The sequence below is a fragment of the Phalacrocorax aristotelis genome, chromosome 3 (genome assembly GCF_949628215.1).
Source record: "Phalacrocorax aristotelis chromosome 3, bGulAri2.1, whole genome shotgun sequence".
Taxonomy (NCBI): Eukaryota; Metazoa; Chordata; class Aves; order Suliformes; family Phalacrocoracidae; genus Phalacrocorax; species Phalacrocorax aristotelis.
The window spans coordinates 107,369,193-107,395,798 of NC_134278.1; the positions used below are offsets into that span (position 1 = coordinate 107,369,193).

Here is a 26,606-nt window from a genome sequence, read left to right on the forward strand (position 1 = left end):
GATAGTACTTTTAAGGATAAATTCTGAAATATTTTTCATTGTTCTAAATATTTTAAACTTAAACCTTTTGAAAAGTCAAATTTTAGGGTAGCGTTATGATTTTTTAAAAAAAATACGTTACAGTTGGATGAAAGAGCAAGCTAGAGTTCTAAATTGTATTGCCAGTCTTAAATACATTTTTCCTGGCCGGTTAACTGATGTGAATATGTGTTGCAGGAAGGGGATGAAAGCATTAAAAGGTAATTTGTGTATGAAGGTAGTGTTACGTATTTGAGCTGACTTCAGCTGTGTTTTGTGGTTGTTTTATCATTTTTCAGTGACTTGTCTTTTTAGCTTTCCTATGTTTATTTCATTTTAAAGGCCTAGAAACCAGAAATATTGACTGTATATTTCTAAGAGAGGTTGAGTAAGCTAACTTAGGGTTTTCTTCTGTTACCGTTACATACAAGTTTATTGTGACGTGGAAAAACAGTAAAAATTAAGCATTTAAAATGGCATGATTTTTTTAAAAATACTTTTTGCAGAGATGGTATTCCTGAATGTATTTTCATGTTATATGCTTTAGCGTTCTCTTGAGAGCCAGTAAAATGACTTTGTACCACGTTTGGTTTACATGCGCATCTAGTGTTGTATGATATTTGAATGTGTTCAATCCAAGAACTACAGTAACATGCTGTCTTGCCTTTTCACTCAATATAGGAGAACAGAGAGACAGGAATGGAAAGTGTGATTGAAGAAGTGGCCTGTTTCAAGTATGTTTCCCTTTATTCTAATATTTCAACTTCAAAATTGGAATATCTAAATTAGTGAAAATGAGAGAAGAAAGGGGGCTGGGTCGTGATGTTTTCCCATGGCTTTACTCATGTGCATCATTCTTAATACCATTACTTTGATTTCTAGAATGCCTATTGAGCAGTGTTTTTTAGCTGTTGTGGTTAACCATTTATGCTCAGATGTTAATAACCAGTAACATAAGGGTTTTTTAATATGTATCCCTTGGGTTTTTTTTGTTGTTGGTTTTTGTTTTGTTGGTTTTGGGTTTTGTTTGGTTTGGTTTTTTTTTTAGGAAGCCTGGATTAACAGGCAGAGGGCTCTATGAACTAAAACCAGAATGTGCCAGGAACTTCAATCTGTATTTCTATCACTTTTCAAGGGCAGAGCAGTCAAAGGTAACTAGTAATTTAACTTTTTGGTTTTTATATTGTGTCTTTTTTGCTTTGTGTTTTCTTCCAAAGCTTTATTCTGTGAAGAAGTATTATTAGCTGGTTAAAATTTAACTTTTAAAAGTTAATTTACCTGAGAATGTTGTTGACAGAATTTGCCCAAGATTTTGCAGTGATATCTGTGCCACCGGATCCTGTGGCCTGCACAGAGCTGCTGAAATCAATGGGGCTTCAGGAGCTTGTCTGTAGGTTGTCTTAAGTCTTATTTTACTGAAAGTGTTTAAACAATCTGTATATTCGCTTACCTCTATGGAAATTACCATTTTAGCTTAGACTTGTCTTACTATTTTATGCTAGAAAAAGGGTCCAGGCTGGCTCAAGATGAAAGATTAATTTTGAAGATGCAGGCCCTTCTTTTCAAGTAGAGTGTAAGACAAACTGAAAAGACATGGAAGCTTTCTTGTTTTATTTAAGGCTGGGGAAAACAGCAACAATGTAATAAAGTACGAATGCTTTTTTTGTTAGTTTTGTATTTGTACAGGTTTTGAGTAATATTGGCATAATTCTTCTATTTTAGGCAGAGGAAGCACAAAGAAAGCTGAAAAGACAGAACAGAGAAGATACAGGTATTTGTCTTTGAGAGAAGATGGGAGAAGAAGGAAGCAACTATCAAATTGTGTGTTGCCCTGACACTTAGACTAATATCCTGTGCCTGGGCTAGCCAGAAATTGGTGAAAATCTCGCAATTTCCCTTACGTCTTCCTGGTTATAGATAGGAACCTGATCCGTCATGGAATGAGCCTTCCAAATGGCTTATTCCTTCAGCTTTTCTGTTACATGCAAGCCATGCTGAATGTTACAACCTGTTATCTGTAATACTGATTATCAAGCAACTGTATACCATCTTGGGTTAAGTGTTAAGCTGTTTGAAAGTCAGTCGGTCTATACGGGTGTTGCAAATTTTAGAGACGCTGAAATGTCAAACAGAAAAATTTCCCTTTCAGCGCTTCCACCACCAGCTCTTCCTCCTTTCTGCCCACTGTTTGCAAGTCTGGTTAATATTCTGCAATCTGATGTCATGCTCTGCATTATGGGAACTATTCTGCAGTGGGCAGTAGAACACAATGGGTATGCCTGGTCAGAGTCCATGCTGCAAAGGGTATGTTTCCTTACTTAAAGTTATGCTTTGTCTTGGAAGCACCATGCAAAGGTCAACATGAGGCATCTGGAAGAGGTGACCTATATCTGATGAGACCATGTTAGATAGATGCGATAGACTGAGGAAAAATTGACTGTTACTTATTAAAACAAATCTAAAAACCTTCAGGACTCAAATCCAGTTTTACCACTTTTTCTGTAGATACTTTAGTTGCATTCCAGTTCTGCTACAGGTTTTCCAATGATTATCCTTTCCTTACATGGGTTTCAGTGTTAATTCCAGGCATTCAGTAATACTTTGTCTAGAGCATCCTGGCAATTTCTGTGGCATGACAAAAGTGATTGATTCAGTGTGACAGAGTTCACCACCAAGATTTAAGTATTTCCACTTTAAGATGCCATTCAGACTATTTTAGTGGTAAATACAGTAATTTCAGTTTTGAAATTCAAGATTACAGCTTTTTATTGACCTAAAAGTTAACTTTATTTTAAAATGTTTTGTGTTTCTAGAGTGTTACAATTAATTAGGTTTAGTAATTTTAACTTTTCGTCAGTTTTACTTTGTGTGTAAAAAGGATTTAAAGTGTGCATTATGCTCTGTCCAGAGACTTGTGATGATAACATGAAATTGCTAGGGGGAAAGCTAAGAAGCACTGACTTGTGACTTGCTAGGCAGGACAGCAAACAGAAAGATGCAAGTGGTATAATGTGTGCTTTATCTGACAAAGTTTCAAGAATTTGTAAACAGTGTTACTCCTGTGTAACGGAGCTTTGGAATTATGTATATAGAAATAACTTCAAAATATTCTTATTATATAATATTATTGTATTACTTCCTTGTCTCTTAATGAATTACCCAAGCTATATAAAGAGATTATATGAATTATTTTACCTAGGTTTTGCATTTGATCGGAATGGCACTGCAAGAAGAAAAACAACATCTGGAGAATCTCAGTGAGGAGAATGTTGTAACGTTTACCTTCACTCAAAAAATATCAAGTACGCCTGTCTTTTCGAACGTATAGCCAATTTAAAATAACTGAAAATGCCAATATTTCATATTTTATTCTTCTGAAACAGTATTTACCAGAAGAGTATATTTGTTTATCTACCAAAATTTTACCACATCAGGTATACATATGTGCTTTACCTATGTGTAGATTCTATGATAGTAGCAGTACTAAAGGCCTTTTCTAGAGGAGAAATCCAGAAGTAGAATAATTTCTAGTAAATATGATTCTTAATATCTTTAAGTAGCGTCTCAACACGCTGTATGTAGTCAGATGCTACAACTGCAAAAACTGTAGTTGCTTTCTTAAATGGTCTTTTAATCTTGACTCTCCTTTGCGTCTTCAGACTCTAGTGCCTCTAGTTTTGCTAAGACATGAAAGTTGCCAAGACTCTTCCATTTAAAATAGGTGGGAAATAAAATATTGGAAGTTCTACATGGCAGCTCCTAAGATGAAAACTGCGAGGGAGCACACACAGTGCGTTTGTCTTGTCAGAAAATATAGTCAGTGAGCAAGACTTTTAAGACTGTTTCCTCTAACTTTTCAGGATTTAGAAGGTATTGATGAAAATGTTTGCAGAGGGGGAAGTGAAAGTTACATAATGTGCCTATTTGTTGAAGGAATTCTTCAGCTGTTGAACATATACAAGTGTTGTTTTTTGTTTTGTGTTTTTAATGTTAGTGAATGATTAGTTTGTCAGGTGACAGTATAATGAATTGTTGTAATTTTTTTCTCAGGACCAGGAGAGGCACCAAATAATTCCCCTAGTATACTAGCTATGCTAGAAACACTGCAAAACGCACCTCATTTGGAAGTGCACAAGGACATGATCAGGTGGATATTGAAGGTAAATCTATTTTATAACTCCTGAAAATCATGGAAAGAAGATCTTTGAAGCTTTTCTAATTGTCTTGTGATTTCCTTATTTCCCATGTTGATTTGTTGCACCTACTTTTTTCCTCCTCTGGAATCCAACACTGTGCATTATCTGGCCATCATTATAGTATACACAGTTACGTTCAAATGTCACAAACAAATAGTTGGTTTTTTTCCTTCCAGACTTTTAATACGATAAAGAAACTAAGAGAAAGCTCTTCTACAAGTCCTGTGGCTGAGACAGAAGAAAATATTATGGAGGAGGTAAAAGCAAGCTGTTACAGTTAACTGAGCTGGAACAGGTCGGGGTTGTGTCTAGCAAAGGACTATATTTCTTATTGCAGCTCTAAATCAAAGATGGGAAACATCAGTGATTTCTGAAATTCTGTCTCACAGCTTATAGATCAAACCCATTTGTTTGAAAGACCTATTGGGAGAGTCCCTGGACTATTTTTCATTGCTTTAGATACAGTAATTTCAAGTCTCTTGCAAGTTTATTCCTTGAACTTTGTAGTACTGATCATTTAACGATTCTGGTCTTCCCATCATTTCAGACTCCTTGGAAAGTTGTTAAAAGAAATATCTATGTATTTTTACCGTGCAGGTCATTCCTGATAAGCTCTGCTGATTCATTTAGCTCAACACAACATTCTAGATACTACACAAAAACCTTGGAGCACTATAGTGCATTTAGGAACACAGCTAGCTTGGAGGAAGAGCAGCACTAAAACCTTTTTATCTTGAGCTCAAAGGGAAGAGAAATACAAAATAAAGTTAGATTGAGGGGGCAAGGTACACTTCTGGATCTGCAGTTCTACCTGGCATTGAACATGAGCTAAATAAAAGAGGGCAAAAATAGCTTTTTGGTAGAATGTTTTTTTGCCTCTTTATGAGGTTTTCCGTGTTTGGAGGTTAGTACATGCTACGCATAGCAGTAGCTAAAATAAATTGTCTGTTGTAACAAGATTTTTAAAATGGCTGAGCAAACAATACAATTTCAGAGTTCACGTGATAAAGACAAAGCTGAAAGGAAGCGAAAAGCTGAGATTGCCAGACTGCGCAGGGAAAAGATCATGGCCCAGATGTCTGAGATGCAACGGCACTTCATTAATGAAAACAAAGAACTATTTCAACAAACTTTGGAGGAGCTAGACACTTCAGCCTCCGGTGTACATGAAAATAGGTAAAGGAATATAATTTATATTTTTTCTCTTTTACCTCAGATTATCCTATTGTTACTGCTTAAAGTGGGTTCTTTAGTCTTGATGGAAAAGTATTTGTAAGTTTGAGACCAAAAAAGCAGCAATAAATGGAATGCTTTCCTATCCCTTTCTGTCAAGATGGTGGGATAATAATTGATTCCTCCTTCGTCCCATCCTCATAGGGCTCAACATAAACAGGCAAATAATTTTTTGTGTAAAATCATCCAGTAAATTCTTAATAATACTGAAGAGACTCTGCTATTAAACATAGTAAATTGGAAATAGCTGATCATATGTCTGTTGAGGATCTAGAATAAGATCTGCTTGTAGCTGGAAATACAAATTGAAGCATGCTAATGGTTTTTGTGGGGAAGTAGAGAGTTTTCAGAATTTGTATCAGGCACTTAAAGGATGGTGATGATGGAGGGTTGCAAATATAGTTTCTAAGTTAAACTGGAGAGGGTAATACTCTTGGGAGGGTATGATTTTTTTCTGTAAAGTATGTTCTATTTCTGGGGGCATAGGAATTGTTGCATAAATGCCAAAACTATTTTTTGTCAGAGAGCATTTATCATAAAGCTAGAAGGCTCGTTAATCATATTTCAATCATGATCTGATTTGTAAGGTTTTTAAAATAATTTGCTCACTAGTTTTCTTTGAATATTCTAGCCCTGTAATTTCAGATGCAAAACTCACGGCCTTGGGACCAGAGCAAACTAGAGTAGCTGAACACAGACAGGTTGTTATGTGTATATTGTGTCAGGAGGAGCAAGAAGTTAAAGTGGACAGCAGGGCTATGGTCTTGGCAGCATTTATTCAGCGATCAACTGTGTTGTCTAAAAATAGAGACAAAATTATTCCAGACCCTGGTAAGTAAAGTTCATAGTTGTCTTTAATGAATGTTGGAGTCACTGTAACAACCGTATGGTTTGTTTTGAGACAGTAGTGTCGCTATCTTAACTGCGTAACTGTGAATTACTTCATTGTAATCAGTGGCAAAACTCCCATATTTTTGGTGGGATAGATATGTGTGTTCTAAATAATGAAAATGCTTTGCAGTGATATTAACTAAATGTTCTGCCAACCGTTTATGACCGATTATTTGTTACTATTAAAAAAGCCCTTTAAAATCGGAAGTGTGTGTTCTTAAACTACCCGCATAACATAACAGAGAGAGGAGGTGTTGATGTAGTGCTGTAAAAGCACAAGATACATATTTCCTTCCTCAGTTACATGATCTGAAGTGCCTCTTAGCGATATTAAAAAATGCTTGGTTTTAGGTAACTTTGTGAAAGAGATCACAATGATCAGTAGTATTGTTACGGAAGTTCCTCCTGGGTTCTGTATATGTAAGCACATAGATAATTTCTGCATTGAATCATTTTGCACTCTCACTCAGATGATTAATGTTCTTAGACACATTGTTTAATCGTACTGAGCCACCAAAACTGCAGGTACATCTTGGGGGCTTTTACCAGGGCCCAGCACCTCGGAAAGCTTGGTTTGAAGCCTAAGTACAGTACATACGCTCAAAACAAAATGACATCGTACTTGTAAATGATCTAAACAGTTTAGGTTGTTGTGGGTTAGCATTATGTTTTATACTTTAGCAAATGCATTATACTTTTCTGATAAAGTTTAATAATAATGCAGATGTGGTCGCATTTATCTGCAGTTACATCTTTTGATAAATGTTTATTTCAAAGTTGTTTTGCTTTATTTTAAATACAGAAAAGTATGACCCATTATTCATGCACCCAGATCTGTCATGTGGAACACACACGGGTAGCTGTGGACATATTATGCATGCCCATTGCTGGCAAAGGTAAAAAGCTATATTTAAGTTTATAGTCCAAATAGCATCTCTTGCCATCAGTTTACTTAGTGGCACTAATTTTAATGGCAAAATTACTACCATGTAGTAAACTTAAAATGTCATGAAGCAATTAAAACAGCTTTCTGTTGGGGGGAGTAGAAATCATTATAATAAATACTGTAAACATGTTCAAAATAATTTTCATTTACTGTCTGTAATCTTGGTAAAGAAGAATCCAAAGCCGTGTGCGGCAGCTTTCATTCCCTTTGGTTATTTATCCCTATGCATAGTCCCCTGTGGTGCACATATATCTGAACACTGAAGCTCAGATAGTTGGGGTTTTTTCTGCAGTTCAGTAATAGACATATTCCTGCTGCTTGTTGTGCTCTCTCCTGAAGTTTTAAATGGCAGTGCATCCCTTGTAGTCTTAATTCCTCCATCAACTTTGATTTGAAGTAGAAACATCTGTGACATAGTTCATCTTCAGTATAAACTCAATTTTATCCTTTGTTCTGAAGGGTTTTTTATAAAATGTTTTTCAGTTGTTGTTTGATTTTTTTGAAGGGGATCAATATGCTTAGTGCTATGTGGTGCCAATGATGTGACAAATGCAAGCCATTCAAGTCTCTGACTTTGATTAGGCCCTTGCTTTGGTCCTTGGCATGGCTCCTGAAGCGTCTGATTTCACATTCTGCCTTGTGTGTGAAGACTGTTGGTAACTACCAGAGATCTTGTGGCCATAACCACGCAGTGATTCTAGTGCGGATTTCATTTGTGGTCTTTGGTATCACTGCTCACTGAAGATATGTTCTTCATCTTCTTGTGTATCTCATGTACAGTTCTGTGTGGTTGCCGTTAACTCCTGAAGATGTCTAAATGTCTTTAGATGCTGGTATTAAGACCATTTTTGGGTCATCATCAGGCACGCTCTAAACTATCCTAGAGGCTTCTGGAATAGCAGTTACATTTACTAAAGCAGTGAATTCAGTTCTTTATCATATAGGGTTCGGAGATCAGTCACCAGTTTTTCCAGTGGCTGCTCATTTGTGACCTGTAATGGAATATGCACATGGATAATGCTTGTGACATCTTCATTAAAATTTTATGTGAAACTGAAGAATTTTATTTTTTTTAATCCTTCAACATTCTCTACCTCTCTCCCTCACCCTTTTTTTTCCTAAATGGAAATTGCTGAATTCAGACTTAAATGTGATTTTTGACAGCCCAATGAACTTCAGCATTTTGGGCAAATTTGGGTGCAAAAAACTGGGGATAGCCTGCAGTTGGTAATACTTTCAGTCATAGGGTAGAGCTTTTTGCTTCAGATAATTCTGTGATGTACATCTGGGAAAAGGCAAAGCAGTGTCTTCATGAGAACTTGTCAGTTCCTGTGTTAATGTTTTAATAATTTATCATTAATATCTCCCTTTTTTCTAAAGGTATTTTGATGCTGTCCAAGCAAAAGAGCAACGAAGACAGCAAAGATTACGAGTACACACAAGTTATGATGTAGAAAATGGTGAATTCCTTTGCCCACTTTGTGAATGTTTAAGCAACACTGTTATTCCTCTACTTCCTCCATCAAGAGTTTCATTTAACAGGTCTGTTTGCATTATGAATGTCCTCATTAAACACAAACAAAATCCCAAACAAGCCACACCCCGAAAACTCCTTTCAAAATGTTTATTGTTTTCAGTTGTGATAATCTCAAATGGATTGCCTTCTTGCTTATTTTGGTTTATTGACCTTCCTTGGTTATTGTGTGGTGTGGAATTCAGAATGAAAAGACAGTGAACCATAGGACCTTGCAGGAAAAGAACTGAAGATAGAGGAATATGTGGGCAACAGAGAAAGAGCCTGTTGAGAAACAGAAGAACATGGAATACCTAGGAAATATTAATTCTGTATATAATTTGTTCTTAACTAATGCGTGTATTCTGTTTATGTGTATTTTTGGACAGGTTAGACTTTTCACGCCAACCAAACCTAGCTCAGTGGATCAAAACTATATCCCAGCAAATAAAAGCACTGTGTTTACTTCGAGATGAAGACTGTGCAAGTAAGTCTGAAGAAATGGGTATATTTGTATGTGAAAATCATAGAATCATTTAGGTTGAAAAAGACCCTTAAGATCATCGAATTCCACCATTAACCTAACACTGCAAGTCCACCACTAAATCACGTCCCTAAGAGCTACATCTACACGTCTTTTAGATATCTCCAGGGATGGTGACTCAGCCACTTCCCTGGGCAACCTGTTCCAGTGCTTGACAATCCTTTTGGTGAAGAAATTTTTCCTAATATCCAATCTAAATGCCCCAAGCACAACTTGAGGTTATTTCCTCTCGTCCTAGCACTTGTAACTTGGGAGAAGAGACTGACACCCACCTTCTTACAACCTCCTTTCAGGTAGTTGTAGAGAGCAATAAGGTCTCCTCCCCTCGGCCTCCTTTTCTCTAGACTAAACAACCCCAGTTCAGGAAAAAGACCACTTATCATGGTTCTACCACAGTGGGGCTGAGAGAAGGTGGCAAAAGCGGCAAGAGTAGCTTGGAATTTCAGTTTCTGGTGAAGGTGCTCCTATACCTTTTTATAATGTAAAAATTATGTATGGGTGCATTATCAGTGTTTTATTACTTCTTGCTTGTACAGGCAGTTCTGCTAATTCAGAAAAAATGCGTCAGCTGCAGTTACCTGAAGGATTTAGACCAGATTTCAAACCGAAGTATGTATTTACATCTTAAATCATTAAAACTTTGTCATGGAATGGTAACATGAAAATAGAATATGACTTCTGTGCTCTGAGGTCTCACTAATTAGGGCAAAAATATGGGTTTGACTTTAATTAGAAAAGTTGATCCTATTATTATGATGGCTTTGAAGTCCAACCTACAAGTAGTAAATAATGCAGTAGAATTCCAGAAGTGGAGGTGATAAAGAAATGTGCAGAGAATATGCTGATGTGTATAAATTTCAACATAAGGATTAAGCTTTCTTTCCCTATTACTTGTAACTGGATGAAGGACTCATCATTATACCCTAGCAGTACAAGTAAAACATCAAGAAAGACTATGAAATGGAGAGTATGTTAATAGGTAATTTTAGCTATTATGGTATATTTGTATTTGAGTCTACCCCTGCTTCACTTGGGAAGAAAGTAATGAAATTCATTGCATGGTACAGACGTTTATCTGCCAACTACACACAAAAATGCAAGGCATCTATCCCAACTGATGACAGATTTTGCCATCAGTCTCACGCAGTTCTTTAAATTTAGTCTTAACTATATTACCTTTGAAGACTGGATATTCCTAATGCTAAAAAATGAGATTTGTTCCATCAAAAAGTAATTGGGGTGTATCTGTCACAGAAAAGAGGTTACAGAATACCAGATCCAAAGAAAGATACCAGAGTCTTCACTTAAATTTAAAAATCCAAGTGTTCAGCTATGGGGTGAATGCTCATCATTAGAAGTGCTATGCTGCCAGTGGAGAAAAAATTAATTAGTAATATTGTTTTCTTTGTGTCAGGAATCCTTATTCTGAGAGCATAAAAGAGATGTTGACAACTTTTGGAACAGCAACATACAAAGTAGGCTTGAAGGTTCATCCAAATGAAGAAGATCCACGTGTACCTATAATGTGCTGGGGAAGCTGTGCTTACACAATACAGACTATAGGTACTAATGTATTTATTTTGCTTCTTTATATGTGAATTTCAGAATTTAGTTAAATTCACAGCATTGAAATATTTTTGGGGTTTTGGTTTTTTTTCCAGAACGAATTTTAGCTGATGAAGATAAACCGTTATTTGGTCATTTGCCTTGTCGACAGGTAAGGATCTGTTGTGGTCTAACCCCAGCTGGCAACTAAGTAGCATGCAGCCACTTGCTCACTCCTCCCTGGTGGGATGGAGGACAGAATCAGAAGAATAAAAGGGAGAAAACTTGTGGGTTGAGATAAAGACAGTTTAATAAGGAAAGCAAAAGCTGTGTGCAGAAGGAAAGCAAAACAAGGAATTCATTCACTACTTCCCGTGGGCAGGCAGGTGTTCAGCCATCTCCAGGAAAGCAGGGCTCCATCACGTGTAACAGTTACTTGGGAAGACAAAATGCCATCACTCCAAATGTCCCCCTCTCCCTCCTTCTATCCCAGCTTTATATACTGAGGTTGACATCATTTGGTATGGAATATCCCTTTGGCCAGTTGGGGTCAGGTGTCCCGGCTGTGCTCCCTCCTGGCATCTTGTGCACTTGGCAGAGCATGGGAAGTTGAAGAGTCCTCGACTACTACAAGCACTGCTTAGCAACAACTAAGACATCAGTGTGTTATCAACATTATCCTCATACTAAATCTAAAACACAACACTACACTGGCTACTGTGAAGAAAATTAACCCTATCCCAACCAAAACCAGGACAGTATCAAGTAGCAGTTCTTCTCTGAATCAGTGGAAAAAGAGGGAATTGTGCTTCTTTAATGCAGAGTATCTAAATTTTAAGTTACGGTTATTTGATAGTTTTATTTGTTGGATCCCACTGTTTAGTCAGTCAGTATCTGATTATTAGTCTATGTAAAAAATAAAATCTAGCAAAGCTATTATGTGGGTTGGCTTTTTTCCTATAAATGCATAGATTAGTAAGGTCAGGATTTTTCATGGTAACAGTCAAGAATACTGAAGGGCAGTTATATATTTGCATAAACATAAATATCTTTGTCATATACTCAGATACTCAAACTGCTCCCATAAACTGCAGCTGAGGGGCCTGAATAGAATGCTGTAAGTCAAAAAGACCTTTTCATATTGAGGAATTTCGTTAACTGTGGCAATGTCTCTTTTTCTTTGTTTTTAAAGGATGACTGCCTTACATCATTAACACGATTTGCAGCAGCTCACTGGACAGTTTCATCTCTTTCGGCAGTACAGGGTCACTTTTGTACTCTCTTAGCATGTAAGTTTACAGCTTATTCTGGTTTTTACAAAGATACAGATATAGAAAGGTGCTTACAGAATTATGATTAATCTTGATTACAAGAAGATTTTTTATGTAGTGGTTTTAAGTAATAGACCAAGAGCTGGTATTTTCACATGTGTACCTATACATATTTCATCATACTGTGGGGGGAAAAAAAAGACACTTCTGTTTGTCTGCAGTTCCAAGATACTTTTCAAAAGAAGCATGGATATTTTGTTGTGAAGGAGTTCTGTTGATTCTTCCCAGCATTTATATTGCTGCTTTTAGAAAGGTACCCAGAGTAAAGGAGGAGGAGGTGTGGTCCTTCACAAAAGAGAAGTGATATGCTGGAACATTAGAGGAGGAAATTAAGATAAATATAGTATTGAAGGGAAATAGGATATTTGCAGAGGTCTGTAATATATCTGCAAACTTCTCTGCCTTTGAAAAGTAGGATCTGTGATAAGACAGAAGTTATTATGTAATGTCACATATCAGCTGAGAATTTTAATGAGACTAGCCAAAATGTTTCAAGCGTTTGTAGATACAGGTGAAAAGTCTGAAGTTCAGCCTAATGCAATAATTACCCTTGAGAGGACTAGTCTGAAAGGGTAATATAAAATGGGATAATTTTAATGTTTACAGGCAGTAGAGCAGGGAAACTTTTAAAATCCATTCATTGATACCATGTATTTCAGTTGGCAGCTTTATCGGGAAGAACTTAATTGACGTGAGTTTGTAGCAGTAATGACTGAGCCATTTTCTGTGTGAAGCAGAGGAGAAAATGTTGCTAGATATTTGACTGGAACTTTGTAGTATACAATGTTCTGCGTGGTACAAGTTTTCTTGAAACTGAATCAATCAATGTTTCTTCAAAGCCCTTCCTCTAGCTGACAGAAACAAATGTACCGCTTTTATTTTTATGAAGGAAAAGTGTTATTTTTCAAGGCTATGAATAAGGAAAATTATTAGCCTTTGATCTGTCAGTATTCTATGAACTATTTATACATAAAGATAACTTACGGAGTAGGAGTTTGGTTTTGGAATTCCCTTGCTCTGGTCACAGTTCTGATGGAAGCATTTTTAACACTTTTGGGTGGAGTTCTGTGACTATATGCTTACAAAAGTAAAAGCATTTGCAATCCATGGTGAAATGGTGAAACGTTTGCTTATAGAAACAGCTTCAAAATGTCACAGATCTTCAGCTGTTCATTTTCTGGACAGCAAGGCAGCAGTCTTCAGCTGAAATATTTTTAAGTTGTTACGATGAGGCTATTATTTACTGTAGTAGTGTTTTCAAACTTGGCAGCTTAATGCTTATAGCTACATTGTAAAACTCTTCTCATAGCTACATTTTAAACTCTTTTATTGTAAATCAGAATTTACTGCTTGGAGTAAAATTTGCAATTGTTCCTTGATTTGTTTAAATACATGGTAACATTTTCAATATGCTTTATTTGGGTTTGCTTTTAGATGGAGTTTACTCTGCTACTTGGAATTTAAGTGTGTGAATTTCTGTTGTCAGCCAGAGTGCTTTGGTTAATACTTCATGGTTACTGTGAATGTGAATACTACAGAGATGGAGAGACCAATACCTAGCTCTTTCTTAATTAGAGTTAAAATAATTAATTTAAGACACTCTTTAGCAATGCATTTTCGAGCCTCTAAGGCAAATGAGTTATGTGAGGCAAATTTAGGGAACCTTGTAAAGTTAAGTGAATTGCAAAAGTTTCTTTTAAACAGCTCTCCAACAGACCACAACTGGTGTTTCTGTTTAGTCACTGGTGTTTGAGCTTATTTCTCCCACTGGAAACCTAAGCAATAGAAGGTCACTGTGGGAGTAGTGAATGGCAGCACTTTTTTTTTTATAGCTACTTTGGGTTTGTTTCATTTCAGTACAGTATAGTCAAGTAGGCAAGAGTCTCTTTCAATAATGTTGAACAACTCTTGAATTCACACCTTTCTGGCCAAAACAGGTACATATGTATTTTAAGTGCTTTAAGCATATTAACCAGGGAGATGGCTCTCATCTTGTAAGTGAAGTACACTAAAATCTTTTCATATATAAATGTTCAATTAATTGATTTTTCTTTCTAAAATACTCAGCACTGGTGCCTAATGAAAAAAATGGAAATCTTCCTTGCATACTTGATATTGACATGTTTCATTTATTGGTAAGTATTCCGTTATGCATATTAATAATGTTTTGATTCAGTAGGCACTATGTCAAAACGTCGTTGGAAACATTCTGTTTACTTTGGGTTAGGAACCTTTCAAAATGTTCAGGTTTTTAGTATTTTTTTTTCCTACTTCATACAGTTTAAGGACTTTTTTCATTGCAAGTATTCTTATCTATAAATAAGAGGTACAATGAGGCAGAATGTATACTCTCTGGATGTTAAAAAAACAAACAAACAAAACCAAACCAGTACCCCACCCCTAACAAATGACAAAGAATAGAAAAAAAAAATCCCAAACAAACCAACTGGAAGAAAAACCCTGGTAATTAATCATTGTTCCCTCAAATAATAGCTGGCTAATTAGCTTCAAAATTAGCCTTATGAGATATGCTGCCTTCAAAGGGTATAGTTACAGTGTAAACAGAGAAAATGGGAAGGTTCAAAAAGAAAAGGAATATACCTCTTTTGTTTTGTTTTCTTTCACAGGTAAGCTTGGTGCTCTCTTTCCCTGCCATACACTGTCAGGATTTTTCAGGGGTTAGTCTTGGCACTGGAGATCTTCACCTGTTTCATCTTGTCACTATGGCACACATAATACAAATTTTACTAACGTCATCAACAGGTAATGCCAATTTCTTTCAACTTCTGTTGAAATGATTCTTCAAATCCGTACTTGGAAAACGCTAGGGTGCTATTGGTAAATGTATGCAGTTTACAGTTGCAAAATTGCTGATGCTCTCTCTTTCAGCCCACAGAAAGTATTGCTAAATTGTATTAATGAAATTACAGTCTTTTGTCTTTATTGCTTAACACTGGAGGTTTTTTGGGGCATAGTAGTTGTGAATCATGGCTTTCCAGCTAACGTAGCAGTGCCTGGATGTGTTCATTGCAGAGACTTGGCTTAGGCATTGCACGATGAGTAAGTTGCGGTTAGTGAAGTAAAGAATCAACATGTCATCTGACAGGAGGACCTGGATAAGGTGTAGCATGCCAAAAGCAAAGACCTCCAAGCAAATATATTAAGAAACCCAACCAATCAAACAAACCAGCACCTCACTGGAGCTGACAATAGCACAAACTTAAAACATAAGATGTGCAGCAGAAAACTTTTTTCCTGTACATCATACTGTAGTACAATGGAACGTTTCACTTAGTTAGAAGGCCTCTTCTGCAAAACTTGAAAAATTACATTCTTGCCATGTAAACATGTGTATATGAAGTAACTTGCTTTTTATTTATTTCTTTCTTTCTTCAGAAGAGAATGGCATGGATCAAGAAAACACTAACAGTGAAGAGGAAGTAGCTGTGCTTACACTGTATAAATTTCTTTGCCAGTGTACAGGAAGGTAAAAGGGCCATCTTTTGTTAAAATTTATAAAATTTTCTCCCTCCTAGGCTCATAATTAACTATTGACTGAATCCTATATACTAATGCTGTTAAAGATGAGGCTTTAAACTTGGGGACTCTTGCACCTTGTTTCTTATCCACTACTTCTAGATACAATTTTTAAGTAACTATTTCTATGAATTCCTCTGTGCTCATGTGAAGACACCTGCTCATTAGGATTATGCTCTGGACAATTTTTTAGTCAGTTTGCAGATCTGTAGGATCTGGAATTGGCAGTGTCTGAGTACAGAAAACTTGTTAGGATCTGAAATGTCTATGCAGATCCTTAGTTTACTGTCCCATTTGGTTACATCTTTATGAATCTCTATTTAGTTGTATTTCTTGGAATTAGCTTTGAAATAAACACTTTACATAACTCTTGCTTCAACTGAAGTCAGTAATTTAATATGAAATATGGCTGAAGACTTACTAAATATAGCTCTCAGACTGAAATGATTAAATAAAAGCGAACTATTTTTATTGTGCTCTCTTAAGTGCCTTGAAAGAAATTTCCTCAGGCTGGCACCTGTGGAGGAATCTAAAAGCTGGAATCATGCCTTTCCTGAGATGTTCTGCTTTGTTTTTCCATTACTTAAATGGAGTCCCAGCACCCTCAGAAATTCAAGGTACTGTCTGCTTTGTATTAAATTAGCTTTACGAAAGATACATACATTTATGGACAAAATAAATTACATTTAAATGCTCATTTCTAAGTAAGCTGATTGAATGAAGGTACCAGTGCAGAATCATATCTGCGTAATGAAAAAGAAAAAAAAAATTTCCTTTTTAAAAAATATATTTAAGAGTCCAATGCCATTGTAGATTACCTAAAAGAGAAACTGATGCTCTTCTGTTAAAGTGAAATATTATTTCAGATCTATTTATTACTGTTTTCAAATGAGACCTGCTTTTCTCTGCATTCATTTCATTCAAATCAGCATCTGCTAACAATTAAAATCTCCAAATGCACTGATGTTACATTATACCCCAAATAACTAATGTTATTAACATACTTTACTGTCATCCACATATGGTGTATGTAAGGACTGCATGTAAATCTGAAGATATTACTTATAATAATGATAAGTAGGTTCACACTGCTTTGGGACTCCCATGTTTAAAACAAAGTATGGTATGTGGTGCTGAGGTGACATGAGAACAGCTGCAGAACTTGCAGAATGTTTTCTTGATACATAACTTCTTGACAAATTGTGTTCAAAATATAGATTATTTTCATTTTGCAGTAGCAGTGCCTAAGCATTTGGGTTGGGGGGGTTGCGAAAGGAAAAAAAACCCAACTCTGTTTCTGAACTTTGATTTTCTGTAACGAGTTTTCTCAAACTCATAGTCTGGACCAGTAGTGACTGCTTGAGTTCTTTGTTACAGATACTCTAAAGATGAGGTACAAAGTGTAGCTGTACTTCCAGACAGTAGGTGTGTGGCCCTTTAGAGGGTTGGTTGTAGGAGCGGGAAAGAGGAAGGCTTTGCTTCACTTTGTTACAGTCAAGTCCCAGGTGCTTGGATGGCCCTGCAGGTCCCAGCCATCGAGGGATGTCTTGACGGTGGCTGTAGCACTGGGTGTTTTGCTCTCCCGTCCCAGGCCCCACTGATCCCACAGCTGGCCTGTTGCTCTTCTCTATTATTTTACTGGGGGTTGCGAAATGGGAATCACTTGGCCATGAGAGGGAATTGAGCACAGCCTTCATTTTAATTTTCTTCGCTCCTCTATTCAGGAGCAAAAGAGGCCATGCCAACGGAAGAGGTGCTGGTACTCCTTGTTCTGAAAGCTGGGAGAGCAGAGGCCCAGGGACTCAAACCAATAGACTAGTGTCATGAATATGACGATACAGCAGTTGTGTCCTACATAATATTTTTTAAGAGTTTAGCATTGCAGACATTTGGAATTTCTGTATTTCTGAGGCTGTGGTATACTTCACTGGTACACTGCCACTGATCACCTGCCTCACTTTGTGTCACGGACTACAAGGAGCACAAAGTAGCCATTTAATGGATGACATTAAAACGAAGACATACTAAGATGTAAAGACCATTGAGCTCTCTGTTGTGGTTCTTACATGATCAGGTCATGACTTAAAGGGCAAGTTTGAGGAAAGTTGCTTCTCCTTACTGGCAGGTTTGCAACACAGCTGTCTGGTGCCTTTACTAGCACTGTCATAATTAATACCATGTTTTGGGTGTGGGGGATACAGTTTAAAAAAAATAGCTGTCCCATTTAGTGCTGTATTTCATTGATTGTAGTTATTGTCATTTGAAAAAATGCAATTATGAGAACTACACTTTTTCTTACAGTAAATGGAACAAACCAGTTTGAACACTTATGTAGCTATCTTTCCTTGCCAAACAACCTCACTTGCCTTTTTCAAGAAAACAGTGAGATTGTGAACACATTAATAGAAAGGTAAGCCTTGGTTTTATGCGTCATTTAAAAATAATAAGGAATTCTGCACAAGATAGTAATTTAAGTATTCTCCCGGGAGTGCAATATGGAAATGCATAGTAGACTTCGAAAAGCATTTGTTGAAAGAAATGTTTTCAGATAAATTATTTTGCTTGTAGAGATTATTGAATAGATATACTTTGGAATTTTTACTTATTTGTTTTTGGAAAGTATCATCCATTGAAGTTAAAAGCCAATTTTGTTCTTTCTTGTAGTTGGTGTAGTAACAATGAAGTAAAAAGATATCTTGAAGGAAAAAGACATGCTATCAGGTAAATATGGAGAATTTTTAAGCAGAGACGGCAGAAACTTTAATGTTGCAGTTTTCTTCAAATATTTTTTCTAAAAGGTGTTTACAGTAGTACAGTATTAGTTCTGCTTTATTGAATGACAAAGATATTAGGGGATAAGGAAAGAGATTTTTGAAATTTCATAAGAAAAGTGAAATATTGTTTAAATTAGTAGATTTTAAAGGCAAAGTTAAATATTACAGGTTTATTTAAACTGATCTGCAGTAATCAAAGGCCATAACATTTCTTCTCATGTTTCCTGGAGTAGATTTGTAGCTTCTGATTCAAAAGGTATGCTGTTACTAAAAGATGTAGATAACCTTTGTTTAAAAATACCATGCATTGAAGAGCTTTTTAAAGAAGCCAAATTCTTCAGTGAAATCAACACTGAGTCCATTGCTAAAAATAAAATTAGTTTTTCATACGTTTCTACTTGCTAAGCAACTGTTTTGAATTCAGGCCACGTTTAATGCTTAGTGGGTGTAGAAAAGCATTTGGGGTGTTTTTCTTTATGAAGGCTGGGTAAAAATAGTGGTTATCAATTATCCAAATAATTATAAATGAATATGAGGTTCACAGTGCTGTCATTAGAAAGATATCCCTGCATTTTCATCTCCTGTGCTGAATACATAAAGTCAGTCTTTCAACATTATATATACAATAAGGCTAAGTGACAAAAATGAGTTAATCACTTCATCTGTTAACTACCAGGCTATTAACAGAATATCTTATACAGTAAGAATACTCTGATTGCATAGTTGATTTCCGGTTGTGTGTGATAGCTGGGTTTTTCCATGTGTTCCATTTGCTGATTCTTAATTGCTCTTCCCAAGACCATGTCTAACTTGACCGTGATTTCCTCCCCAGCATATTCTTATACATTGCTTCTATTACAAACCTCTGTTTACATTTCACAATCTAATTTGTATTATTCATATAGTTGAAGATTATTAAAATTTAGTGTATAGCATCTGCAAAAAAGTTTAACTTTTACCTGTTATTTCTAAAGATACAAATATTTGGTATTGAATAGGTCCTTTTTACCGCATGAGTATTTAATTCTCTTCAGGATACAAGTTCTCTGAACTTGCGTGTCAGACTATTTTCCATTCAATGTTAGTGACAAAAGGAAAATTCAAAGCAAACTCATAAGGGAACAGAACAAATATTCAGTTAAACTTGTAGTGTCCTCATCATGAGGCTTTGCTAAAAGCATACATATGACATGTACTTTTCTGACTTCCTGCCTGTGCATTTTCTTAAATTCATAAAAGATATAACTAAGAAAACTGGAGGTGGTCTAGCTGAGAGATGTTGGGAGTTCCTTTATGTGCTGCCATTTTACTCTATGAATGGCAGAGAAGAGGAAAACTTTAAAAATTGAATTATTCACAGATGCTGTTTAGATGAGTCAGGAAAACATGAATGAGTTTGAAATCACTGTGTATTATTCACTGAAATATGAGTGGTTAATTTGCTTGCTTTATTCTAGCTATGCAAGAGAATCCAACAAATTAATAGACCTTCCGGACGACTACAGCTGCCTCATTAACCAAGCATCCAGTTTCTCGTAAGTTGTACACAATTATAGCGAGGACCTCTAAAGGCTTCTGCTCCGTTTGATGGACTGGGAAACCTCTAACCTGAAACCCCCAGAAAGATGTTTGTAGAATCATAAAGTTAATGGCATGTATTGATTGTCACCTCTTCCAGCAAAACTGCAGTGTAGTTCAGTGAAATGAAATTGCAGGGGTTTGTATACCTGCTAACTGTATAAAAGTTCAAAAGTACTTTTGAATCTTTTTGCCCTCTAGAGTTAATACAAACAATAGAATTTTTTTTTCTTAACAAAAGGTGTCCAAAATCAGGTGGTGATAAAAGCAGAGCCCCAACATTGTGCCTTGTGTGTGGGACCATGCTATGTTCTCAGAGTTACTGTTGTCAGACTGAATTAGAAGGAGAAGATGTTGGAGCCTGTACTGCACATACGTACACTTGTGGTTCTGGAGTGGGCATATTCCTTAGGTAAGGAACTGAACACCTCTGCTTACATTGCTAGGTTAGATGGTGTGTGTGGACACAAAATGAATAGTTCTATAAATGTAATGGTAGGGGTAGGTTGTTAGTGACAGGGTTGCTTAAAAACTAGAGCGTGTTTGGTATAAGATTCGGAGGTAGTTTCCTTGAAGATAAGGTATCACACAACATTTGAATTTCATTTTAAAGTGAGTTTGTTTTCTCTGACACTCAAGTATTACAAAACAGTGAAGGTAAATACCTTGATTTTCTTGTTGCTGCTGCTGCTTTTGTTTTAAAAATGGAAATACATTTTAGTTGTCTGCCTGCATACAAGGATCAGTTAGATAATGTCTATTTTCACTTTGGCAAAGATTAGTGAGAAGTGAAATTGTTCTATTTTCTGGTTGTGTCGAGTATTTTATGCAGACTGCAAATAACTACACTGGTTTTAACTGCTACTGAGGAGTTATAACAGGAAGAGCATAAGATCTTTAGTTTTAAAAAACTAAAAGTGCCTTTAAAAATCTGAACATGCAGATAATACAGACTAAAAGTAGGTGAGAATTGGAAAAGCAGTGTCTATGAAAATATGAGAAACTATTAACCTAAAAATCAATACCTAAGATCTTCTCTGTGTTTCTCTAGAGTACGAGAATGTCAGGTGCTATTTTTAGCTGGAAAAACAAAGGGCTGCTTTTATCCTCCTCCTTATCTTGATGACTATGGAGAGACAGACCAGGGACTCAGGTAAATATCTTAAAAATATATATCTTTTAAAGACAAGAATTCTAAAACTATCTGGTTTGTAAAATACACCTTCTGTGTTACCTTTTATTTTAATTATATAGGTAATATTATATTTTGACATTGCTGTTGTATCTAATATCTTAAAACATTTTAATGCTAATTTGTGGTTTAAGGTTAAAAATATTTAATGGAAGACCTTTCCCAGGTTATAAACAGTTGTCTTGAGGTGTAAAAAGTTAAATCATTTTAGCATCTGTAAAATTGCCTAGAAACTAAGGCTGAAAATTTTATTTGCGTGTAGTGCATTTATTTGTATAATCTGTGCTTATTTAATACCGAGCGAAAACACGAGATGAGTTTGTTTAATGTGGTAGTTCTTTGTCTTAACTCCTATCTCTGCTTCCTATGAGAATAGTTGGGGGACTCACTATTGTTAATGCTGGCTACTTCTGAAACTGTTCAAAAGCATAGAATATGAGCTGGTTCAGCACAGGAGGATTGCTGAAAAGCTACGTTCAGACACTGGTGACTGTACGTGAGATTCCCAAAGGCTGGAGGGAGCTGTTGAGCAGTGAGGCTGGGGGACCAGGCAGAGTAGCATTCACGTTTAGTAATCAAAGTATCTGTTGATCTGTTCTGACAAGAGAATAATGTTAAAGGGTTGTCTAAATATTGTAATATTTTTAAAGGGTTATCTAATATTTAATGTCACACCTGGGTGTTTGTGTTTACTTGCAGTGTTTTATCATTCCTGAAATGTATTATCTCCTTTTCAGACGTGGGAATCCCTTACATCTGTGCAAAGAACGATTTAAAAAGATTCAAAAACTCTGGCAGCAGCACAGTATCACAGAGGAAATTGGACATGCACAAGAAGCAAATCAAACACTAGTTGGCATTGATTGGCAGCATTTATAATAGTTACCTGCTGAAGACTGGAACTTTATTAAGATTTTTGTAACTCAGTAAGCTTTTCAAAGGAGGGATTAGGAAAAAAAGTCTGAGGAAAAAAAAACCCAAACCCAGTCCTGTTATTTAATCTTTGTTTTACAATGTATTTCATAAAGATACCAGTTAACATTAATCAAGTAAACTTCTTTCTATGTAAGCAAGTTTTATCAGTCATATAATTTGCACTGTGCTTCCTTCACAGAAATGTCTTGGGTTATAAACCTGGGCAAATGAACTTGAGTTTCTGATAAAAAAAAGAATGACTCTTTTTGGAAGTCTGACTATGATTTTTCGTATAAACTGCAAGAGAAAAAAGACTGCTGAAACAGAAACTAGATAGAGCACAATTACGGATTGTGTTTTGCCCCTTGCTAGTAATCTGAGCCGTTTTATTTATTATTCTGCATTTTAATACTTAAGCTGTGTGTACATGCAATGGAATGAAGTAAGGAAGCAAATAATGTAGCAAATGGATGTTTCTGTCTGCATCAGTGGATAATTCACTCTTTCACTTGGTGTATCTAAAACAATTCTGTCATTTGTACTCTTGCAGCTTTCTTGCTTCCAGTTGTTTTTTAACTAAAAAAAAAACCTAACACTAGCTTTACAAGTAAAAATAATTTAATTTAAAGCTTTTTCCAGAGCATTGCACTCCTTAGAATTATGTAGTTTGTAATTTGAATTTAGCTGGGAAACCCTTTCACTTGCGATTATGTGATTGGTTATTGGTATTCAAGGGTTGACATTGTGCTTTAGAAGATATTTTAAGATAACGACAATACGTGAAATGTCATGAAAGCTAATTTTATGTTAATTTGCAGAAGCACAGAGGATATCTTTTTCTTTTGTTAATAGTCAACTTCTGAGGTGCAAATCCCATTTCCTTTTTGTTGCAGACAAACTGGATGGTTTCCTCTGGCTTTGAAGGGCCACAATCACACTGCCCACATTTTTGCATAGTTTTTGGTTTTTTTCTGTTGTCCCATCAAGTATATTTACTTTTTGGCTTGATTTAAAGCTCTGTAAAGATGTTTGCATATAGTATATTTTATAAATATATTCTATAACTGCGCAGATTTGCACTTGATATGAGGGTGCCTGAAGGCAGTGAGTTTTCTAGCTGTATGTAATTAGACCGCCAAGATGTCTCTAAAAAGTGACATTATGCTTATTGATTTAAAATAAAATCCATTACCTTTATCTCTCCTATCTTCTGACAAATTAGTAGAATCTCAATTTACATAGTTCTGTTTCCTTAATAATCTGTGATTCTTTTAGTTAAGTCTTACTTTCTGACTACGTCTTCAGCCCAGATAAGCAATCCCTTGACTGTCTGCCGTGTCTTCAGTTACACTTGGTCTGACTGAATTGTTTCTATTTTTACAGATTTAATGCTTCAGATAAATTTTGTATATTCATGGTGTACAGGACAATTTTTCAAACGTTCAGTAACAGTATTGAGTGAAGATGTGAAATATGCAATAAACAAACTTGGCCGATGTTGATTTCCTTTTCTTAAAACCAGTACAGACTAATTGTTGCTACTACCTGTCGTAGTTCTAATCATTTCTGTATTTCTGTCACTCTTTACAAAGAGACATGCAGAAGTTGCAGGAAAAAATAACATTAATGCTTCATCTCTGCCTTCACCTACTTAAGCTGGTTGATATATCAACAATTTTCTGTGCGTGGTACTTGAAAATCACACTTTTTGGTGATGTTACTGTTCCTTTGCAGGAAGTCTTGGTTCTTAAGCTGTGTGCCACAGTTTCAAATAACATGTAACTGCATGGAAAAACTCCCTTTTCCTGTAACTATAATATTGAAAAGATAACTGATGATACTGACAGATTTCTCTGTGCAAAGCAAAATATTGACAGCCAGAAGGATTTTGGTTTTTCCTCTGGGATCAGACTTGGAGAGCAAGGTTGAATAGGTTGGTAAAATTGAGACCATAAATAACTGCAAAGTACACAATTTATCTTTTTTTTTTTTTTTGCGACTTTAGTCATTCTTTACTGAAGACTTCTATTTTCTGATCTGGTTTGCATGTATTTTTATTAATGTAGAAATATATATATATCGTTTCAGTATCAGGGAAATAATATCTGTAATAAATTGGCTATAACTTTAATATTCACGGATTTACATGTACAATCTACAATGTACTATCTGTTTGGGGAGACAAAAAAACAAACCAAAACCCACAAAATCCCCAAACCAGAAACCATCACAAGAGAAAACAAAACAAAGCTGAAAGCATCAAGTGAATGCTTTTGGTGTTGACATTAAATAAGTAATTTTTAAATGCTATTTTTAGAATTTTGCTGAGGTGGTTCCATCAGGTGTGTCACCTTGTTAGTCTCAAGCTAACAGAAATACCTGGATGTGCAACATCTGCAATTCCCTGGCTAAAAATGTAAGATGATTATATTATTAGTGTCATTTGCTTCAGTCAGCTAAACCTCTCTTGACCTCTACCAAAAAGTCTAATCGTCTTTTTAAAGGATTGTAAATAACATTTTGTAAAGGGGTAAGGGTTGAGGTTCACATCAGTAATGTTTTTTACTCTGTTCATACTTCAGGATAACACTGCGTACTCTCCCCAGTCTGCCATAGGAGGCTCTCTTTCTTACCCTACACGTGTGGCCACAAAGACCTTCTTCTCTTTTATTTTTGATGTGAAGCCTTACCAGCTCTCAGGCTCCAGCCCTGGCATCTCATTTGAATGTATTTTATGCTAAATGACTTCTTCTGTTTAGAAGCTACATTACTGTGATCATTTTCTCTATGACCTGCATGTGTAGTGAAGCTGGGTGCTCACCTTATTGTGAAAGCACCTTCAGCACAAAATCCCACCTCTTTTCCATTCTGGAAGATGAAATTGCATGAGGGGAGTTGCATCTCAAATCTCTTCACAGCAGAGTCCTGTTACAATCCAGCTGAGGATGCAGCCTGCCTCCCTTCTGCCCTGGATTCACCACCTCTGCTCCTTTCTAGCGATTGCCTATGTATTTCCATCCCACTGCTGAGGTTATTGATTATTTACTTAAATATGACACTATTAAACAGTTTTGGCTTGAATGAGCCCCCGGGGAATGCCAGTTGTAACTAGTTGGTGTCCAACTGTTCATTGCTGCCCTCGGAGCCTGAAAATCCAGCCAGGTTTCTGTCCACCTTGCAGTCTAGTCTACGTCTCCCCAAATCGGTTGTGAGGATGTTGTCTGAATTCCATTGAAAGTTTTTTGTAAAGTAAGGCGTCTACTGTACAGAAAAAGTGGTTTTACAGCAACTTTCATTTAATAAGAAGCAAAAGGGGAACAGGCCTTTAACCCAACAGTGGAATGATTTTATATATGACCAGGATACAGAGGCTATCTCTGATAATAGCAAGAGATATACTGGGTTGATCTTTGTGGGGCTGCAATGGGTCTTCTGATCTTTGTATTTTTGTATTGCAATCTGCTCTGCTTTTGGTGAGCCAGGACCGTTACCTTGCCCATCCTGCATCTTAGTGGGAATGGGATGGTGCTCTTCGTCTCTTAACTGGCATTAAAGGAAAACTTTCTTAGGGAGGCATCCGCTTCTCTGCTGTTAGCTGTTCAGTTCCTCAGCTCCTTATGGTGAGTGTCCCAGAGTCCTGCTTGACCCTGCATGGAGAAGGTTGGAGATTTCATGGGAGTAACAGTGGATGCAGTTACATCAAGGCTTGCCTTCTGCAGGAGTGCTTCCAGGCACTCAAGGAGTGACGGCAGCGAGAGAGCCTGCCAGCCGCACCTCTGCGTACATAGCTAACACATCACCATCTCACCGTGCTTTCTCTGGATAGCTCGTTTGGGTTGTATGGTACTGCCCCAACATAGCCTCAGCGTAAGGGCATAGGGACAGGCACAGAGAAGGGTTACTTAGCAGCGATGGGAAGTCTTGCAGAAAAGTTTCTTTAGGGAAATGTGTCTCCCTATCATGAATTCCTCTTTTTTTTTTTTTTTTCTTATGGGATTTGACTGTTTAGAAGAACAGGAAGGACTAGAGTTGGCTGCTTCTTTTGGGCGACATTCAGGCAAAGGTGGGAAGAGTCCTACAGTAAGAACATTGCAAACAGGTATTGCTGAGGCAAAAAAGTCTCCCATCATTTTAGTGCCTTGATGAAAGTTGTGTGTGTGGACAGGACACATTTATCTCCAGTTGCTGATAACTTCTAGTTACCAGTAAGTGGCTTCAGCTTGTTGAAGTGTCATTCCTTGGGTTGGGGAACCAGTGGTGACTGAAGGGCATTGCTATCAGCCTGGGATAACTAAGTAGAGTTGCTTACTTGGCTGCTGGGACTACAGTGGGAGCAGACGCCACAGGCAGCGGTAGAGCGTGAAGACATGCCCGGAAGGAGCTGGAGCCTCCC

At 36.6% G+C, this 26,606-nt stretch overlaps 1 protein-coding gene across 2 annotated transcripts in view; it reads left to right on the forward strand.

The window, feature by feature from the left end:
- Positions 1–23,707, forward strand: part of UBR2 (ubiquitin protein ligase E3 component n-recognin 2) — a 66,315-nt gene extending 42,608 nt beyond the window's left edge. For both annotated transcript variants that reach the window (XM_075088999.1, XM_075089000.1), the window contains exons 22-47: positions 700–752; positions 1,067–1,169; positions 1,741–1,789; positions 2,168–2,322; positions 3,218–3,320; positions 4,069–4,178; positions 4,391–4,471; positions 5,209–5,390; positions 6,079–6,278; positions 7,141–7,234; positions 8,665–8,826; positions 9,187–9,284; positions 9,878–9,950; positions 10,756–10,904; positions 11,003–11,058; positions 12,079–12,175; positions 14,285–14,352; positions 14,845–14,980; positions 15,614–15,704; positions 16,241–16,371; positions 18,056–18,164; positions 18,419–18,475; positions 19,986–20,063; positions 20,348–20,518; positions 21,158–21,259; positions 22,036–23,707. In XM_075088999.1, coding sequence (XP_074945100.1) covers positions 700–752; positions 1,067–1,169; positions 1,741–1,789; positions 2,168–2,322; positions 3,218–3,320; positions 4,069–4,178; positions 4,391–4,471; positions 5,209–5,390; positions 6,079–6,278; positions 7,141–7,234; positions 8,665–8,826; positions 9,187–9,284; positions 9,878–9,950; positions 10,756–10,904; positions 11,003–11,058; positions 12,079–12,175; positions 14,285–14,352; positions 14,845–14,980; positions 15,614–15,704; positions 16,241–16,371; positions 18,056–18,164; positions 18,419–18,475; positions 19,986–20,063; positions 20,348–20,518; positions 21,158–21,259; positions 22,036–22,177 — 2,850 coding nt within the window. In that variant the 3' untranslated portion in view covers positions 22,178–23,707. The remainder of the gene's footprint in view (positions 1–699; positions 753–1,066; positions 1,170–1,740; positions 1,790–2,167; positions 2,323–3,217; positions 3,321–4,068; positions 4,179–4,390; positions 4,472–5,208; positions 5,391–6,078; positions 6,279–7,140; positions 7,235–8,664; positions 8,827–9,186; positions 9,285–9,877; positions 9,951–10,755; positions 10,905–11,002; positions 11,059–12,078; positions 12,176–14,284; positions 14,353–14,844; positions 14,981–15,613; positions 15,705–16,240; positions 16,372–18,055; positions 18,165–18,418; positions 18,476–19,985; positions 20,064–20,347; positions 20,519–21,157; positions 21,260–22,035) is intronic.
- Positions 23,708–26,606: the final 2,899 nt, after the last annotated feature.